Below are 21,527 nucleotides of genomic sequence, written 5' to 3' on the forward strand. Positions count from 1 at the left end.
TAAATTAATATTTACCTTTTCTGCAAACCACCCAGAGTTGCTTTTTAACAAGATGGGTGGTGACAAATTTGATACAATAAAATAAAATAATAAAATAAATAAATAAAACAAATAGTCCCCGGTTTAAGAACTCCTTGGAGACAGACAACCCATAGTTAAGAACGGAGACTATTGTAGCAAAATTCCCATCAAATACACAATGATTCGAGTTCATTACACAATACTACTTATATAGCATTATACAATCATACTGTTCCAACTTACGTACAAATTCGACTTAAGGATAGACATTGGGAATGGAACTCGTTCTTAAACTGAGAACTACCTGTATCTTGCTCCCTCTTTTTCTCCTTTCCCTCCTCATGCCCTGTTCTTGACTCTTCCTGATCCTACAGATCCTTCTTTTCCCTTATTTCCCTTCAGCTACATGTTTGTTCATGTTTGAATTCAAGCATAGCTATATCAAATTGGTTGACCTCCCTCTCCAATCTTTCTCTGCCTTCTTTTATCTAATTTAGTTACTGCCACACACTGCTGCTTCCAATGAAGTTCCCTTTTCCCCAGTCTCCCTACCCTGAAAATCTCTGCCAGGAGCATTTATGTTCTATGGCCTGCATCTGGACCAAACACTTATACTCTGAACCTTGATCCTCTTTTCCCCCTCTTTGCTGTGAGAATTCAAAGCCAAATCAGAGCACAGGTAAATGTAGTCCAGGAGCATTGCAAAGGTCCAGATGTTAAGGAAAGCTGAGGTTCAGGTAGCACATAGGATTCAGAAACACAAAATCATGGAGCCGTAGGTGGAACAGTTGTTTTCAATGGAGAAGCTGGACATACGTGGTTGCATTAATATATATTAGTGCAGGTGAAGTCCAGTTATTGCCATTGCTTTTTGAGGAGCTGAATATAGCTCCTCTGCTTTTCTCTCCAGGGTTTGTGGCATGGTCTTGGGCTAGGCGGCTGTTTGAAATCAGGGCCTCTGATGGCAGAATCAGTCTCATGAACTTGGTTGTTCCTGATTCTTGATTAATACTCATCTGAAGTAGGCTCCTCAACATCTAAGTCCTCCAACTTGGAGGAAACCATGGTACTACAAAATATTAATCCAAAACAGTTCAAGCATGCATATACACTAGCAGAGGATCCCACATAAAGAAAGAATTGCTTTACAACTGATAAGGAAACAAAATACTGTAACCTCAAAGGGAGACATGGACTCTGGATGGTGTGAAAACATTACAGACACATTCCCAGCAAGAAAACAGTAATTTTGATATATGGATTGAGCCAAGGTCCTGACTGTTATTCTAATAGGCTGATCCTACGTTTAAGCAGGAAGAGATGAAGCAAAGCAGTATATGTCCTTGGATACTTTCATGATTTGTTAAATTGCTTAAAAATGTCCCTGGAGCTAATAATAAGGATTATTTTAGGGATGTATTCAAGGAAGTTGAAATGGAAAGCCTAAACTTGGAATCAAGTTTCTAAAACTCATTGCCTTTTACTTCTAATAACATTTGTTATTTATGTTTGGCATCCTGGTAGTTTCCAAGATTTTTCAAGCTTATTTATCTTCTTCATACTCACATAATGGAAAAGCCATTTCAGCAAGGCTTAGCAAAATAGATTGTGCCAACAGATTTTCAGCTTGAAAGTCACTGGTCTTGAGATCTCATTGGACTTTGTAAGGAAAAAAATCAGTACATTGAGTTTTTTTTCCCAAATGAAACTTGTTTGCATGCTGCATTTAGTTTTCAAAGGTATCTTCCACTGAGTTCCAAAACAACAGATTGGTCTGATAGTCAAATCCCAGTCAGCAGAATTTCTTCTCATTATAGCAAGGTCTTCACTGGTTGTTTTACTGCACATATTCAAATAAAGAGCCAATTCAAATTTGGTGGTGGAAAAAAAAATCAGTTTTGTCTGTTCTGATTAAAACAATACCAAAGTGTGATTTTAATATAATAAAAGATAGACAGACAGACAGTGAGCAAAACTTGAATTAGGCATTATTTTTCAAAATAAAAAATTCCAAGAATTAAGTTTCTGTGTCATATCAAACACTGACAGAGAAAGTTTTATTCTAACCCTGTCTGGGGTTTTTTTTGTTCACACAGTGAAATTTTGTTTTAACACACAAATTGGAAGGGGAGGTGCCTGTATTATTGTCCATTAAATTGGAGAGTTTTGCACAATGCACTATTTGCATAATTATGTGTAATACCATTTGGAGGCATTCAACTGCATATTGAATAGTTTGGGGAGAAGACAGAATGAACTGAGACTGTCATTCATATCCTAGTGTTCTGGAAGCAAGAATAAGATAAGGAAGCAGGATGTTTATATCTTATATATGTGAAATGAAGAGGGTAGAGGTCATGCTTTGTATGTAACAGGGCCCAAAATAAATCTATGGAATATTCAGATAAAGTAGAAAAAATCCTGCATAACACCCTAGAGAAGGGATGTCAGAGTATCTATCTAATGCTGGGCTAGATGGCAATGATCCAACTTTGTATAAGGCCTTTTTCTGTTTTTCTAATAATCCCCAAAGATGGGCCACATAATAATTTTAATATATTTGGAGTTGCTAAAAGTAATATCAACTTTAAAAATCCTTTTTAATAAGAGATTGAGGTTATTGATGCCTCTCTTTAGAATCTTTTATCAAAGGTGAGGGAGTAATATTTAAACTAGAAATATTACACTTTGGGCCAGTCACTCTCTCTCAGCCCAACCCATTCGTAGGGTTGTTTTTGTGGGGAAAATAGGAGGCAGGAGTATTAGGTATGTTCATCACCTTGAGTTGACCAATAAATATATATGAATATGGTGGGATAAAAATATAATAATAATAATACCACTAAAAACCTGCCAAAAGTCAGAATTCAGTTTCCTGAGACACTTTGAAATTGTGAGTACAAAAGACAGCTTAAGAAGAGATGGAAGATAGCTGAATCTTTGTGACAAGAGTAGAATGGGTATCTTAGCTACTTGTTTTTGTCTATAATCATCAGAAGGAAGTTAATATTGGTTCATTTTCATGTATTGTACATTTCAAAATTTAGTTGGATGCACAATTTGTTTATGCAGAGTTTGTACAAGGATTAATGGAAAACTTCAGCTATATTTCATATCTGAACTTTTTGCCCTATGGTAACTTACAAAATGATTGTTTTCTGTTCCAAGACCTGTAGGGTATAAAAACACAGATTTCCTGTCAGCCGGCAGAGGAATTGCCTCTTTTAAATTCCAGGAGAATGTACATGTATTAAACATGAATGGTAGTCTTTAGTAACCAAGACTGTTCAACTTTCATGAATATAGCTAAATTGTACCATGGAGAAAATGATATTAGCTGTTGCTTGACCTTGTATTTAAAATACTTTGTTACTCATAGAAAATAAACTTAGAATTTTAAAAAAATAATATGCCATCTGCTTCATTTTATTTTAAAACTTTTGCCTCCCAGTAGCGATTGATTGAATGCAATGTATGTTGAGTCCACTGATGGGAAATAATGGGAATTTTAGATCAACTACAACCCTTTTAATCATGCTGGCCAATCATATATTACTCTTTTATACCATTCACTATCTACTTAGTTGCCTTTCAACACTGCTAAAATCTTCAAGCCTGATGGAATTTAACAGGCTTTATGACATAAAGCCAATGTGTGATACTGACCTAAAACAAATCTTGAAAGAAGCAGTATGTGAAATTAGTTTTAAAAAATGCTTACAGTATTTGATTTTAGTGAAGGTCTTTATTAATATTGATTAATACATCTTGCCGTTATGTAAATTGAAGTAAAGTTATAACAAAATTGTCAAGAAAAAATAATAAATTATTATGATATAGCTGATTTTCCCTTTTTTGGCTATTAGCTGTAGATGGATTTCTGAAGACAGATGAAAGGCAAAGACTAGCCAGAGAAAGAAGAGAAGAAAGAGAAAAATATTTTGGTAAGCTGTATTTTCTTATTCAATAAGCAAGAATAATCTACTTTGAGGAGGCAGCCTGGAGGCTTTTGATTACTAACTATACTTATGGAAAAATAGAGGAGCCACTTTACACTGTGTCCTGGGTTCATTAGGATGAATGTTCCTGCTGTCCTCATCTGGGATCAGAGACATTTACTTTAGGAAAAACAAAATGGGGACCAGCAGGCAGGAACATCATACCCCCAATGTCATTCTGTTCTATGTTTTGCTCTGCTCAAGCAGGTACTTAGTTTTTAGAAGGAACAAATATGATATAGGCTTGGGAAATCTGCTAGCCAATATCCCCAGTCTTCAGCCTAGCTACTGTACACTTTGACTTTCCAGCCTATCAGTGGTAGCAGCTTCAATATTATTAAAGCAACAAGGCCCCCCTTGAATATGATCACCAACATTTGGGAACCAAGCAAGCAACATCCATTCGGAGGATAAGGGATGTGTGAATCTAGTTTCACTCTGCCAACTATTTTGAGCTGAGAGTGAACTTCTCTCCAGTTACTAAGGTACGTATATGAAAGGTTTACTCATGCTCTGATTTTATATCCAGACTTCTTGGCTTGTATCTAATTTCCTAGGAAAAATAGATTGGTTTTTTTCTGTATAAACAATTAATCAACTTCACTCACACACTCACACATACATGAGGGAATGTGTACTTGCTCTTCAGGAAGAAATGCCAGTGGGCTAAGTGCAATTTTATTTGGTATGTTATTTCCTTATTTGACAGTTAATATTTAACTGTAAAAGACCTGTAACAAAATATTGCAATGCATAGTGTTCCTGTTCAAGAAAATTAACCCATTTTTTCTGTCCAACAGATATTTGGCACTCTGTAACCACTAAGTACATGGTCTTCTTTGGCCTGTTCTGGTGATTTTCTCTACCAGAAATTGTTTTCCCTTAGAGCACTTTTTTTCTATACAATATATACTTATGCAAACTTGGGGTCCACCAAGCCTTCTAATACCTACGTCCTGGGTATGATTGGTATTGTTATGACTGCATAAGGACTGGTAATCTACAAATAAATAACAATTGGAATATGTGGGCTCAATTTTTATTTGAGATTTTTTTTAAGCTGCCAGGGAGCAGCAAATCTTAGAAAAAGAAAGAAGAGCAAAGCTTCAGTATGAAAAACAAATAGAAGAAAGATGGCGGAAGTTGGAGGAGCAGAGACTGAGGGAGGAGCAAAAGAGGGCAGCCGTTGAAGAAAAGAGAAGACGGAAGCTTAGAGAAGAAGAGGTAGGCAGTATATTTATTTGTATGCAACATTATGATTACTGTATTTGCTGAGATATTGTTTTGGGGGAAAATACTTGACTGCAAGATAATTTCTTAAATACGTTTTTAAATCAATGATCCCTAAGTACTTAGAATATTTGTTTGTTTGATTAAATATAGCTGCCTGCTCAACATACAAGTCAGGACAACTTCATCAGTAAACAATATAAAATGACACAATGAACAAATAATAAAAAGAAAACATAAAAACATAGGGACATAAAGTACCAAAGAAAATTCAATCAGTAGGATCATATTTCCTAGACAGTACTGTAGTAACCCTTATCTAGATAGTAAGGTTGAGCCTGTTTCTTGGTTGAGATTATATTGAATGTTTTTGGTTACTATTTTATTGATTTAATGTTGCTTTTAATTTTGGTTGTTTTGTATTCTGTTTTTATTCTGTTTTAAATGTTAGCCATCCAGAATCATGCATGTGAGTTGGGCGGCCATATAAATTTATTAAATAAATATCTGCAGCTTATGTGCCATCTGCGTCTATTTGAGAATAGCCTTCTTTCTTCATATACGCTTTGTCTAATGAAAGAATGGCCAGTCATTTCTGTGACAGTGTAACAGGTGATACTAATAACTGGGTTTTAGTTTTCAATATGTCTGAAAGCTCCCCCACCCCTTAATTCATTGTATGAATTGCTGTGATACCATAGAATGTTGAACATTCTTGAAAATATGAAAGTTGTTTGATAGAAATATGTATGAAAGATGAGTATGGAATAGATACTACATAAGAAAAGATAATAGATGTTCTGAAAAATGATGGGGGGGAAACCCTCTTATACAGGACTGAATGTACAGTGGTACCTCGGTTCACGAATTTTGCTTCCGTTCGCAAACTCTTCATCGGGTGACGAACAGGATCTGCGGCCATTTTCCCTGCCCTGACACGTGGTCGTGGCTTCCTGTAGGCGAGATCGCAGTAGCAAACAGACGTCCTGTGAAGCTTTTTGGTGTGCTTGTTAGCATGGCTCCAAAGAAAGTGCAGAGCAAGCATGGTAAGAATAAGGTTTTGAAGAAAATAACCATTGAATTGAAGAAGGAAATTGTAGAAAAGCACGAGCATGGTATTCGTGTGACTGATCTGGGCTCGGAGTACAAAATGGCAAGTCGACAATCTCGACTATTTTGAAGAATAAAGATGCCATCAAAGGAGCTGATGTGGCAAAAGGAGTAACGATGTTAACCAAGCAGAGGACACAAGTGCTGGAAGAGGTGGAAAAACTTTTGTTAGTGTGGCTGAATGAGAAACAGCTGGCAGGTGATAGCGTTAGTGAAGCTATGATCTGTGAAAAAGCCAGGAAATTGCACAGTGATTTACTGCAAAAAAAACCCTCTACAAGCACAGCAAGTGAAGAATTTAAAGCCAGCAGAGGCTGGTTTGATAAATTCCGCAAGAGAAGTGGCATCCACAGTGTGACAAGACATGGTGAGGCTTCCAGTTCTGACAAGGCTGCTGCAGAAGCCTACAAGAAAGAATTTGAGGAATTCATGAAGGTGGAAGGATACGTCGCTCAGCAAGTGTTCAACTGCAATGAAACAGGGCTCTTCTGGAAGAAGATGCCAAACAGAACCTATATCACACAGGAGGAAAAGGCACTGCCAGGGCACAAGCCCATGAAGGAGAGATTGACCCTTTTGCTGTGTGCGAACGCAAGCAGCGAGCTGAAGATTAAGCCACTACTGGTGTACCATTCCCAGACCCCTCGTGCATTCAAGGAACACAGTGTGAACAAGGCCAGACTGCCTGTCATGTGGAGGGCCAATGCGAGAGCTTGGGTCACAAGGCAATTGTTCATGGAATGGCTGCACGAGGTGTTCGCACCCACCGTTAAAAAATATCTTTCTGACAACCAACTTCCTGAAAGGTGCCTTCTTCTGATGGACAATGCCCCGGCACACCCTCCAGCCTTGGTGGATGATATGGATGCTGAGTATGACTTTATAAAGGTCAGGTTCCTCCCCCCCAACACGACACCTCTTCTGCAGCCCATGGACCAGCAAGTGATCTGCAACTTTAAGAAGCTGTACACAAAGGCGCTCTTCACCAGGTGTTTCAATGTTACTGAAGAAACATCCTTGACTCTGAAAGAATTCTGGAAGAAACATTTCAATGTCCTCCACTGCATCAGCCTCATTGACAAAGCCTGGGAAGATGTCACGTACCAGACCTTAAACTCAGCCTGGAGGAAACTGTGGCCAGAATGTGTCACTGAACGTGACTTTGAAGGGTCTGATGCAGAGGTAGTGGAGGAGATTGTGTCCATGTGCAAGAGTATGGGTCTGGATGTCGATAGTGCAGACATAGAGGAGCTTGTTGAGGACCATAAGGAGGAGCTGACCACGGAAGAACTTGCTGAACTCCAGAGTGAGCAGCAGAAAGCGCTTGGTGAGGAGCATTCCACTGAGGAAGAGGAAGACAGGGAGGAGGTTAGCAGTGATGTGATAAAATCCATTATGGAAAAATGGAATGAGTGCCAGGATTTCTTTGAGAAGCACCACCCCAACATAACTGTAATGAACAGAGTGTTGAATCTGATGAACGATAACGTGGTCTCTCATTTCTGGAGGGTTATGCAGCGCAGGAAAAAACAACTGACTTTAGACAGATTTTTCCCCAGAACTGAGCCTGCAGCTAAGAGGCAAAGAAGAGAGGAAACCCCTGAAGGAGATCTCCCCGATGTCCTTTTGGAGGGGGACTCTCCCTCCAAACAATAACCTCCTCCCCACCCGCCTTCCTGTCCTCCACACCAGAAGTTGCCTCGAGCAAGGTCACCGTTCTCTCTCTTCATACCATACTGTACTGTACTTTGTTTCATATTTTTGTGGTTTTAAATAAAAATATATATGGTTCAGAACGGATTAACCGTATTTACATTGAACCTTATGGGAAAATTTGATCGGATCGCGACCAAAATCGGTTGGTGACCAAATTCGTAGGGGTCAGAACGGATTAACTATATTTACATTGAACCTTATGGGAAAATTTGATTCGGGTCGCGACCAATTCGGGTTGCGACCAGAGTCGCGGAACGAATTAAGTTCGTGAACCGAGGTACCACTGTATTATGGTTAGGGAGGATTAAGGAGATAAGAAAGATACTATAACCATACTAAAGGTAGAATGGCCATAGCAATAACATGTGTGGCCACAAATATCATGTGTGTAATTAGAAACATGTGGTTTCTTTGTTTTGCTTTGTTGCTAAACCTGGGGCCATAGAATGCTAGGCAGGACTTTCTGATACAAAAATACCAAATACAGTAGGCAAAATTAAGTAACTATCTTAGACAGTGATCAAGAGCTGTCTCTCATTGTGAATGGATGTGAGATGTTGTTATGGCAGTGACTTGATGGAAATATTCAAAGCTCTGTCATTGATGAGGTTCATCTCTCATTGATGAGACTTATTTTATTCACACCAAGGACTGACAATTGAAACTGGTTAACATGAATTGCTTTGGTGGGGATGGGTATTTGCCAGGTCATGACATTTGCTAAGAAATCTTTTAATCACCTTTAGTTAGGAAAACTAGATACCATAGATGCCAGATATCTATAATGTTAACTACTAAATTATGTCCACCAATATATTGTCTGCACCAGTAATACACAATTTTGCAAGATTGCTGTATAATTTAGGCTTATGGAGTTTTATTTAGTTATTAAATTTATATGCCACCCATCTCCCCCAGAGGTGACTCTGGGTGGCTCACAATTAAAATCAAACATTAAAAAAACTAAAAATATAAATATCCATATTAAATTAGCTAAAAAATAATACTATATAAAAAGACTAATTCAAGATGATGGAGGGGCAGAATCTATTACTCCATCAGCCAATTCCAACAATGCGAGCCCCCATCAGGCCCCCAGGCCATCTGGCATAGCCAAGATTTCACACTCTTCCGGAAGGCCATGAGAGTGGGGGCAGACTGCACCTCAGGTAGTAAATTGTTCCACAGGGTGGGGGCCATGGCAGAAAAAGCCCTCTTCCTAGACCCCGCCTTCCGAAATTCCTTGACTGGTGGGGTCCACAACATGCCCCTTCTGCCAGACCGAGTGGGGTGGGCTGATATAACAGGCATGAGACAGCTCCTCAGATAACCTGGTCCTGTGCCATGAAGGGCTTTAAAGGTAATAACCAACACCTTGAATTGGACCTGGAAGCAACCAATGCAGCTGGTGTAACAGAGGTGTTATATGTACCTATCTGGGGGCATTCAAAACTGAGTTCTGTGTGGCTGTGCCTTTGCTGTCAGATTGATTTTCTTTGCTTAACCTGTGTACCATCTTGTTAGTCACTTCTCATTGTTATTACTATTTTATAAAAATTACCAATATATATGACATATTGTACTGTTTTTATCTGAAATATTTCCAATCATGGGTTCATAATTTGTGAGACTAAATAAAAATATAGTTTTATACCTGATTCTTGGTAATAGGTTGGTGTAATGATTAAGGTGGAGTCTTTGGTGTTCTCTTAGCTTGGTTGTTTTCTTGCAGATGTTTTGTTATCTGACTAGGTAACATCTTCAGTGCTAGCAGGGATTGGAGTTTGCTCTCTGTTTAGATACAGTAGCTTGCCCTGTCAGTGTTGGAGGAGGTGTTGTTTTTCTCCTTGGTACAGTAGTTCTTTGATGAGGCTGTTGTTTACTGCTTGATTGTTTGTTTGGTGTTAATCCTGGTATTAACCCTGTTTATCTGGGTGTTGATTGCTGGCAAGGAGGTGTTCTAGTCTTTTTGTTTCCTTTCTTAGCTCCTTATTGTCCCCTTTCAATGGTGTGTAAATGTTGTTTATATCTACATGCCTGTTGATGGCTGACTTGTCTGAATACCAAGCTTCCAGGAATTCCCTCGAGTTTTTGGATTTAGCTTGGTCTAAGATGTGACAGTTTCCCAGTTGAAACTATGGTTGACTCTGTCCTTGTGTTGTGAGATTAAGGAGTTTTCATTGGGTCTTCTGACTGTTAGTTGATGTTCATGGATGCACTCTGCTAATCTTCTGCCTGTCTGTCCTACATAGTGGCTGTTACAGTCCTTACGCTGTATGTTGTAGATGACTCCTGTTTTTTCTTCTTGGGCTACTGGTCTTTTGGTTGACTTAAGGTGTTTTGGAGGGCTTTAGTTGGTTTATGTGCTGCGGTGATGCCATGTGGTTGTAATAGTCTGTTGGTTGTTTCTGAGATGTTTCTGATGTATAGTAGTGTTATCCTTTCCATAGCTTGTGTTTGTTGTGCTGTAGTGGGTTGAGTGGTCAGGCACTTTTTGATAAAGTTGTGTGGATATCCATTTTGTTGGAAGATGTTGTATAGGTGGTCTGTTTCCTTTTTCTGCTGTTCTGAGTTGCTGCAATGCATTTGTGCTCACTTGAATAATGTTCTTACACAGCTCGTCTTGTGGGAGGTTGGGTTGTTACTTTGGTAATGGAGCACTTGGTTAGTGTGGATGGTTTTTTGATAGATTTGTTTTTCCAATTTGCCATCATTTCCTCTGCTGATGTAGATATCCAAGAAGGGTGGGGTGTATAGTGTGAATATCCAAGAATGGTTGTGTATAGTGTGGATAAATAATTAAAGTGTTGGACTAGAGGAGACTTAGGTTCTAGTCCATCTCAGCTCATTGAATAACTTTAGGACAGTCAGTATCTTTCAGCCCAACATATTACCTAGAATTATTGTGGTGGTGGGGGAGGGGAGGAAAGGCTGTGTACATTGACCTCATCTTCTGAAATATATCTTAAGCAAATATAATTAACAAAGAAACCATTGTTTGTTACAAAATAGTTCTGCTTTAATACTTTTATTTAAATATTTATTACCAACTCTGTATCTGTCAGCCTCAGGGTGTGGTACAAGCAATTAAAGTAACGCACAACAGATATGAATAAACATCATAGCAACATCATAAAAAGGAGGTTTCGTAGTCCTGATAAAAATAGAAGACAAGATAAGATTGTACTAAAGAGCTGAAAGCTTCAGAAAATAGCCAAGTCATCACTTGGCCCAAAATGAAACTAATATTAATTACGGATTGGTCTTCAGAGAAAAAAGAAATCATAATGAAGATATATGTACAATGTAATAAACTAGTGAGACACGTTAATAACCTTCTCACTGATATGTAAGCATGCCATGTTATGCATTCAAGCAAGTACTTTTTTTTGCATGACTTCCCATGTTTAATGATCTGCAAAGACTAGAGTATGTGCTCTGCTTGAATTATGGGTAATATATAGGATTAATTATATCAAATTTGTTACGAAAACTTCATCTGTTTTATATAGTCTTATACTATCCTTTCTCAACTTCAGACTAATACTCTGTTTTCCATTCCTAACAATTCTGTTGAAATATTGCAAATAATGAGCTTTAAAGCTAAGCAAGCTTATAAATTTAAGTCTCCCTGATCCAAATGTAGTAGTTGAGCAAGGGTAAAAAGATTTGAAGTAGGTAATAATTAAGATACACACGCACACACACACACACATATACGTACATACATATATACATACATACAATATATATATATATTGGTATATTGCATCTCAGAGTGCAATCAAGATTGAGAAATGGATGTGGGAGGAATAGGAAGATGACTGTGCATTATGCTCAATGGGACTATATAACAATATGAAGAAAAATGATGAAGAAAAAGGGATAGAGCTTTTTATCCCCAACGTATCCAGTTTAATAGGCATTTATTTAGTAGAAAGATAATGATAATAGCCAGGAATAATAGTTTTTTTCAGTTGCATTTTAGGGTTTTCTTGATTAAACAAAGGAGGTAATATATGTGAGGTTGGAAAGAATTGCAGGAACTGAGTTTGACCACTGAAGGAAAAAAACATAGCTCTGCTGCGATGACAGGGTGACTGCTTCTCATGCATTATTCTTAAACAAATTAAGCCCAGACCGAGTCACAGCAGCAGCAGTATTGCAAGCAGGAGCAGATAGTGGAGGTGATCTAACTTGTATTACTAACTTCAGCCTCCATAGCAACCCTAGGAGTGACTGCAGACAAAGGATATGTATATTCAGAGGTGAGTGGATGTGATGATGATCCTAGTTCATTTCTTTTAACAGTGCTGATAATAAAAATGTTGCCTTTATGTGCTGTTGGAATCAATCTGTTTTTCTAAAAAGATGCTTTTTATATCAGGGCTAGTTTTTTTAAAATGATGATGTTGCATGAACTGTTCATAGGAACGATTAGAGGCTATGATGCGGCGCTCCATGGAACGAAATCAGCAGCTAGAGCAGAAACAGAAGAGGTGGTCCTGGGGAGGAGGACTGGCTGCAGGCTCAGGCGACAGAGATGGTGGGTGAGACCGGCTGGCTGCATTGCAGATTTTAAACTGAAATGCTTGAGTTAAAAAGAAAGCTGCAGAATTCCTTCTCAGTGTAGAAGGCTACAGTGTATGAGAAAGGGTCAAGTGCATCATTCATGAAGTATTTTCTATGGCTTATTAAATTTTACATTCTGATACCTTCTTGAAAGTTAGTTGGGTATGTCAGAGCATCTGTGCAGATAATATTATTAGGAAAAAATTGAATTCTATTGAAATAAGTCACTGTAGTATCAATAGCTATCAGCTCTGTATAACTTTGCAGCAGGCAATTATTTTTATTCCAGACGCTCATAAAAGCTCAGGGGACTTCTTCATGATTGTGCAGTATTTACAGATAAAAATGAATTATTGTCTTAGCTTTTGCTTTGGCTGCTTTTTTTTTTTTTTGGTTTCAGAGCAAATAATTAAACCACCAACCATATTCTGCCTTTTATGATTTTGAGAAACCATTCAGATATTTTTTAATTCATCAGCTTTTTCCAAAGTTTTGATCAAACAAAAATATTTTCTTTAATTATAAATAGGACCCGAACAGTCTAACCCCTATTAAAGCTAAACTATTTTGTATTATTAATTTTTGATAAGACTAAAAAGAAATTACTAGGCATCTTGAGGACAGTCTTGTAATCTTTCTGGAAACATACACATTAACATTCTTGTATTATTGGGTTTTCATGCTTGATGTAATTATCACCTCTTTTTTGCTCTGGTTTTTTTTCTGTGATGTAGGTGAATCAGAAAATGCCCCACCCCCTCTAGGTTTAGCTGTCAACAGTCTTCTTCCAGACCCTGTGGTTTCAACTGCTGCTGCTGAACCCTCCAATGGTATTTGAGAGACTCCCAGTGCCATTGTGTTGTTTATCACTATAACATATCCACTAATATTGTCCTTCCCCTAATGGCTGTGTTCTCTGTTATTTCAGTTACATCTATGACAACGTCCTTATTGGAAATTCAAGGGCCAATTCTCCCAAGCGCTATTGTTGCCCTTTTTTCATTTAACAGTAACACATCCTGTTAAAATAAATGGAAGTGGTGCGGCAGGAGGGCTTGGTGAATTGCACCTAGGCACTTCACTGTATTTCTTTTTTAGTTCTGTCATAATGAGGTGAAGCATGCTCAGCATTCAGCATCAGACTGATATTTCAAATATTTTTTCCATTAGCATTTGACCTGTTCATCTCCTTTGTCCGCCTGTGGGGTCCGTGTGTGTGTCATGTGTCATATATACTGTGCTGCATATGAAAAATGAGTAGAAAAAGAACTGATTTAAAACATTTCAATTACACAGTATATACATAAACACTATGTATGTACTAATGCTACTTTGAAGCAGTAGAAATAAGAAAAACTCAATTTCTTATTTTGCTGCTCTCATATGTACATTAAAATGTAATATACTTAAATGACCAGGTACAAACCATTTATTTATATCTCAGATATACACACCTTGTCTTCCAATCATGTATTTAGCTTACTTATTAAAATCAATTTTCATGTGTTTTTATGTGGAAGGTTGCCTCTGTATATATAACATACATATATAGCAGCTGAAGACATTTTTGTTCATATTGTCTTTCTCTATCCCCTATCAGAGCAGCTCTTCTTTATATATTAAAAGAAGTAGAGCTGCACCCAGTGTCAGGCAATGTTAGCCTTATTTTTGCTAATATCTATATGAATATGGATATCTAACCAAATAGGCCTATCTGTATAGTTTTCAGCAGAATTCAGAGTCCCATATATTCAGGTTTCCAAGGTCATGTCTGCCCTTAGATGTTTCCTGCATAGGCATACGTGTTCTGTGTCTGGGTGTCACAGAACATAGTCAGAAGAGGCACTGATATGAGGTGATGGTTCCTTTCAAAATATATGTAACACAGGAAGGGGTTCATAGTCTTTGCAACATTCTCAGTTTTGGGACTGTTTTTAACAATGATAGAGAGGCATAGGAGTTTTATACATACATAGAATAAAATAATGTAGCCATATCAGTATGAGTAAGCAGCAGAGGCTGTCTAAATATGAGCTCAGTGCATTGGCTCCAATTGATTTTGGGGGATTAGATAAATGAGCTTGGAATATGTATCTGAATCTCGCTAGCTGTTAGACTCATCAGGGACATGGGAAAGTTTCATGAAGTAGCTATTATTTGTTCTAGGAAAATAGAGGATTGGATTTAAAGTGGGGAATACAGAATGGGAAGTTTCATGTTGTGTTAAAATCTTTTCACTAGGCACTATATAATTCTTAACAAGATGTAACCGATACAGTATGTAATTAATTAACATTAATTAAATACATCAGTGTTTTGAGGTAATATTTGTTAAGGAAATACATAAAACCAAATACATTAGTTTTGCATAGGCTGGTTTCAGACAGATTTGAATCCAAATAAACTAAATTTAAATAAAAACATTTTGTGATTAAATTCTTCTTTTGTCAGATGTGAATGATGAACACTGACTGTCAGGCAGAACTGTCAGTGATTCTGCTTTATAGGAGCCTCTTGCGTTAGTTCTTAAGTTTTAAACTTTAAACGAGTATAAGGAAAATGTAATTCCTTTCACTAGAAAGTCTAAGAGATGCTCTCTTCTGCAGATGGCTGAGTACAGACTCCAGGCTCAGAGGAGGAAGGACAGACAGCTCTGTTATACAAAGGTTTAGATGACTCATGAGAAAGAACGAGATACTAGCTATGGTGGTAAAAATTATGTATCCCTGAATTAGTTTGAAAATATGGAAGGTCTTCCAGTGTTTAAACAATAGGTTGGGAAGTTTTAAGAGTTTGGCTTCAGTGGATACCCCTCCCCACCCCACCCCACCCCCATTTAACCATGTTAAATCAAGGGGTTTCTGTACAACTTTTTAAAGCTGAAATTCACTATAAAATAACCTTATACTATATTGTAAAATTGAAATGTTTATTTTGTAAGCGGAAAACCTTTAATGTTTATGGTTTGGCCAGACAGATGTGCTTTATTCTTTGTTCTGATCTATTCACAAAGTCCATGGTAACAAATTTAAAATGTTCAGCATTGTGGAATGAATATAAATCTCTTCAATGCATCTCTCTGCAGCATGTGACAAACTTTCAGTTTCTACAATGAATCTGCCAAAGCAAATGGAGTCGCCTATCAATAAGCGTCTTTCCTCCTCCACAGCAACAATAACTTATTCCCTTGACAAAGGCAAGTGAATGTGCTGCTCATTGTCAGCCCAGAAATAATGTCATCTCTTTTTAGTTCAAAGGCATTCCTTCCTCTTTTTCTCTGCCTCCTTTCCCTCCTCCCAGGTTTCTTCCTTTCTCTTCCTTTTCTCAATCAGCTAATTTTTTGACAAAAATTAGGACAAAAGTTACTGTGATACTGAAAACTTACCTTAGGAAATAAGTCTGCTATGGTTTATCATTAGTCATTTCAAAAGTTTTAATCACATCTCAAAGTAGTTCTAGTTGATATCTGGTTCACAACAGTGGTGGTAGGGAATGCAGATTATACCTTACTGAGCTGTTGCTTTAACAGCACCAGGCAGAATATCTCAAGTAGGACAAGAGAAGAAGGCAGGAGCCTTACTGACTTGTCTTGACCAAGGGATGAGACAGACAGACAGACAGACAGACAGACACATACATATACACACACACACACACACACAAATACAGACACAGACACAAACACATGTAACGCACAAGTGAACAGGACCCACCTTGGGCCTGTCCTTTGGAATCAATATCATTTTGGATTTCAGTGACAAAAAGCTCTACTAATGTGAGGATTTTCCTGCAGCTGACTCTCCCTCTCTGACATTTTTTTCTACCATCAAAATGGCTTAAGAATATTTTCTTAACTCATTGCAGCCATGTGGAAATGTGAAAAGGAGGACAAGATTGTGCTGTAATTCTGTTTTTAAAAAGCTCTGAAACAATTTTAACTCCCATATATAACTTTATGGCTTATCTAAAATATTGTTTCCATTGCTAGATCTGTGATGTATACAAAAAAAGAGATTCTTCCAGTGATCACTTTGTACTGGAGTTAAATATAGTGCAAAATGGCTTTAAACTCATTTTCAAGATTATTAGGTGAAGTATGAATAAAATATGGTAGCTAAGAAATTGCACTTAGAAATAGATTATTTTCCACAATGCAGAGTCTTGTGCAAGGCATTATATTCGAGCTTAAGCTACCTGAATGTAATTTGAGGATAATAGTACCCTTCTTAAAGGATTGTAATAAGAATTGGAACAAGGCATGATTGTAAGGTTCAAATATTCTGAAGTGTTGTATAATTACTTAAAATGCTTTGGAATTCAAATTGTTCAGCCATTTTTATAAATAATGTTGAATAACATATAATATATTTTTTGTGTCTTTACTTTTACACTGGTTAATATAATAAAAAGAAGAACTAAATGCTCAATTATTTCACTTGTGGGACAACTTTGGATAGAATGTGAACAAGAATTTTCTTTTAAACCCCTTGCTTTCACACTGTGATTAGGTCCCTTCTATGGTCAGTTGGCACCTGATAAGTAGGTAATATTTCAGGAGTTAGGATTCAGATTCAAATGTTCCCTTCCAGTGAAGGTTTGAGTGAAATAAGTAACACCTGAAATAACCATAACTCTGTGATTAGAAGAAAGCAACTAATAATCTTTTCATTGTGGTATTTTTTGTGCTTGATTCCAAGACCGTCAGATGTAAATTGATCAGTTTGTCCATTAATGCTAGTGTTGAGGTTAATATATAAATTTGTGTATGTAGTAGCAGGCTGAATAGAGACTGCATGAGCTCTGCTTGCTCATGATGCATGCTAGATAGAATATATTTTGGAAAGATCCCAACTCTTGAAAACTTGAGAGAAAAGAGAGTAGCCAAGCAAGAGAAAGAATTTATGACATGCACCTGTTTTGTACATATATTATGCACATCTTGATGTCTATGAAACTTGCATTCGAGAATATATGTAATGAATTCAGGTTGTTCATCCCGTGATAGAATTGGATAGTTATTAATGTGTAATTACAGTAAAGAACTTTGAAGTAATAGGTCTTTAGTTAACTACTGGCAATTTTTTTTTCTTTCACCACCTTCAAGAATTTAAGTGTGCACTTATAGATGTTCCACTGATTTTTATGGAACTTCTGTTTCAATATGCTTCTTGCCTGACCCTGTGTACCTGGTTTCACTTATGTGGTGACTATGTGGTGACTTTGTGATAGTTGAGATGAACTTCAGTCTTGTGCATGATGTTTGTTCTGAAGCCAGCTGTTTCTGTTCTATTTGCTGAGAAGTTGTCACCAATAATTCTTCTCTGATTGTTAACTATGGCTAATCCATGCTTATCATGGTCTTCATATATAATTGAATCCTAAAATTTATTCATAGCTGAAGACCAGTATAGTTTTTAGACTATAGCATGCTTGACTGTTAACATGCCAGTGGCAAGACTTACAACGAAGAATCCTGTAGGTTTTGAGACTACTAATAAAAACAAAAAATGGCAGAATATAAAAATTGAACAAAGCATTATTGAATATATTGTATTAAATAAAGCAATTGCCTAAATTTGAATTTGAGGCCCAGGCAAAATAGCTCTCATGTCCCTTCCTGATCATTTGTGCTTAGAATATAACACAAGAGTATGCTGATTAATATATATAACCCAAATTTCAATGTATCTATCAAAGATGACACAACATTTAGTATTGCAAGTCAGATCTTAATATGCTGACCATAAAATTATACTTTTGGCTATTGTTTCATAAATTCAACTCAGGAAGCAACAATTAAACTGTCAACCCTTTTTAATAATAAAGCGTTTTGCCATTTTATGTCTAATTCTAACAGATGCTAATACTTTAGTATATTTATTTGATTGAATAAACTTAACGTGGTTTACATAATGAAAACTTCTTTGTGGAAGAATTAAATCTAAGATTTTGAACTTTAAAATATATTTAGCTTTGTTTTTGGTTGTAATTGTTTATTTCTTTTGTTCATCTTGTTTATTCATTTCTTATATTTAGTTGCACATTTTAAAAGTGGTTATTTTCTTAATTTTTTCATTTGCTTCCATCCTTCAGCTCATCGCATGCACCTTAGTCCAATGGAAAATTTTATCATTTCTCGACTATTGACTCCCACACAAGCTTCTTTAGCCAGAAGTAGAAGTACATTAATGCTTTCTGAGAGGTACAGTGATTCAGGTAAAGGTAATATCTTCAGGAATACCTTAGCCACTTAAAACAAATTGTTCTCTAAAATAGTAAATTTAAGGAGTCTAGAAGACTATTCGTAAAATATATAGGGAATTCAAATGGGAGTTCACTGTGTTAACCCTAAATGTATCAGTGAAGGATTCAAAAAAATTATATTCATCCATCCAGTGAAATGTTCATATCCAAGCTAAAACTATTTCTAGTAGGATGATAGATCAGTTTTTGACCTTACATGTCTGTTTATTCCTTAGGTTATTACGTTAGATATGTTTCTGAGTTTACTAATCTATAGCAGTGATTGATTAGAAAATGAAGAATTTTGAGTGACCCAATCTTAAACACTTGTCAAATAAAGTGCTTATGAGGTTAATGCTAAGTTGCTTGAGCAAAAATGTTATGGGTATGTAAAATAGGAAAACATAATTCATTAATGTGTTGGAAAAGCATGTGTTTGGTTGTTTCTAATAAAATGGTGCTGTTTCTTTCCTCTTTTCCTTGCTTTCTTTGTCTATGTTTCCTAATGCACTTGCTATTGTACTATAACTCTTTAGTATTCCATATCTGTCCTCGTGTAGCACCAGCTAGCCCTCTTAAAACTTCTTACAAGCCTTCCCCCACCCGAAGTGTGGAGAAAAAGAAAGCAGCATCTGCTTCCACATCAGATTCAATGAAGGGAGCAAATATAAGTGAAGTCTCACAGGTAGGTTTGAAAGTTACTAGCTCAGATCCTTTTTTAATATACTTATATGTTGGTTTATATTTTGCTTCTCCAGGATAAATATACAATTATGGCTCTCTGCTTTCTTTCTTCCCATCTTGCACTAATAAAAAATGTTAAGAAAGAAACCTTATACTAAGTGTTCTTGCATTTGAGTTGAACTGTTAGTATTTCGGGAATTTTGCATTTTTTAAAAATTATTGTTCCCTAGGTATTTAGACGTTCGTACAAGTGGAAGGTTTCTGATTATTATATAAGGACATCCCATTTAACTGGGATATGTAACATCAGATATGGTCAAATGTCAGAGGTAAATTTCTGTTATGGTTGCATTATTCCACATACAGTGTATAACACTGCTGTGCTTTCACAGATTATGTGCCAATTGTTTACAGATAACAATTTTGCAATACTTCATCAGGACTAAATACTGAAATCATATGAATGATACTTTGTTGATTAAAATAGTAGAAAGGCATTACTGCACTCAGATTCTACTTGTAGGCTTCTGGTTTCCTCCTCTGAGAAGGGAATGCTTGACTAGATGAATGTTTGATTTTATAATTATGTTTGCTAGAGCTTGAATGAAATAAATGAAATATAAAGTTTAATTGTACGTTGTTTTATCATTATTATTTTTAATTAATAAGGCTGCCTAACTCCAGTGTGACCCTGGGTTCATACAATATTAATTTAAAAATACAAACAAAATCACAAGCTCTAAAAAAAGCCATGTAGCATACAAGAGACCCATACCCATTCTAGCCAAAGGCTTGAGGGAAAAACTAGGTTTTAAGAAATTTGAACAAGGTCAAGGCCAAACAAATCTCTGGGGGGGATGTTGTTCCACAGGGCAGACACTACAACAGAGAAGGCATGTTTCTTAAGTCTCATCAAATGACACTGTTTAAGGGATGGGACCTGAAGCATGCCAACTCTCTGATCATACAGGGTGAGTAGAAACTATGGAAGACAGAAGATGACTCATCTAACCAGACCCTATCCTATGAATGGATTTTTAGGTAATAACTAGGACCTTGAATTGTACCCAGAAGCCTACTGGGAAATAGTTCAGCTCATGAAGCAGTGGTTTTCCTTGGGCATGCCCATAACAACAACAACATTATCCTCTATTCAGCAGGGGAACAGAGGAATCCTCTATTCACTCTGTTCCAAGACTTTTTCATAAAGTTCAAAGGGATCATCAAGTCCAGCCTCCTAGGTACTCATTTATTAAAGCAACCCAGAATCTAATGGCAGCCTTAACATAGATCTCCTTGGCCATCAGTGGAAAACTGATGAATTGCAGCAGATAATAAAAAGGAAGAAAATGTGCTCCTATTCTTTTCTTTCTGTTCTTCCCCTTGGTTTGTACATCTAAGGTTTTGGACATTAAGCCATAGTTCATATTGAACAAAAAAGGCTGTGAAATCACTTTGACTCCTATCATATTTATCTAGCAGGGAAGTTGGCATTTGATGTCTGGTAGCCACAGCTGCAGCAGCATGTACTGGCAGCAATATTAGCATTAGCCCGAGATCCCCACTAGAAGAGGGTTTGGGTATGATCGTTAATTCTCTTGCACTTGCTGGACTACTTGATTCATCCTTTGGGCTGACTGGTTCATTTGGGTTGCCACTTAATTCTGATACTGTGACAGCTACTGTAAATCTCACATAGTCAAAAGTAAACAGCCTGATTCCAGATTTGTTCACTACCAAACAAGAGCAAGATGAAAAAGAGAGAGAGATCATTGCATCACTTGGGTGGGAGAAAGAGGTACACACATGACTGTTGGTTTCACTATAAATAGGGCTTTTATTTGATACACAGCAGTCATACTTACTCTTTCATAATGCCTCGTAGCTTTTTTACAGTAAACCTATTTATTTAAGCTTTTGAATCTTTGGAAAGCTATTCTGAAAGTTTTTTTT

The 21,527-nt window shown here is 36.9% G+C and overlaps 1 protein-coding gene across 7 annotated transcripts in view; it reads left to right on the plus strand.

Moving 5' to 3' along the window:
• MAP7D2 (MAP7 domain containing 2) overlaps window positions 1-21,527 on the plus strand; it is a 47,840-nt gene that overhangs the window by 10,451 nt on the left and 15,862 nt on the right. For 2 of the 7 annotated variants that reach the window (XM_088144845.1, XM_088144844.1), the window contains exons 2-8: window positions 3,888-3,965; window positions 5,080-5,243; window positions 12,507-12,621; window positions 13,382-13,477; window positions 15,733-15,843; window positions 18,741-18,869; window positions 19,427-19,575. In XM_088144845.1, the coding sequence (XP_088000971.1) occupies window positions 3,888-3,965; window positions 5,080-5,243; window positions 12,507-12,621; window positions 13,382-13,477; window positions 15,733-15,843; window positions 18,741-18,869; window positions 19,427-19,575 (842 nt within the window). The remainder of the gene's footprint in view (window positions 1-3,887; window positions 3,966-5,079; window positions 5,244-12,506; window positions 12,622-13,381; window positions 13,478-15,732; window positions 15,844-18,740; window positions 18,870-19,426; window positions 19,576-21,527) is intronic. The other 5 variants (XM_088144847.1, XM_088144848.1, XM_088144846.1 and 2 more) reach the window with 5 other exon arrangements.

This window comes from Python bivittatus, unplaced genomic scaffold, assembly GCF_059951505.1.
Source record: "Python bivittatus isolate LINGU-HERP-01145 unplaced genomic scaffold, Pbiv_v1 ctg000350_np1212, whole genome shotgun sequence".
Taxonomy (NCBI): Eukaryota; Metazoa; Chordata; class Lepidosauria; order Squamata; family Pythonidae; genus Python; species Python bivittatus.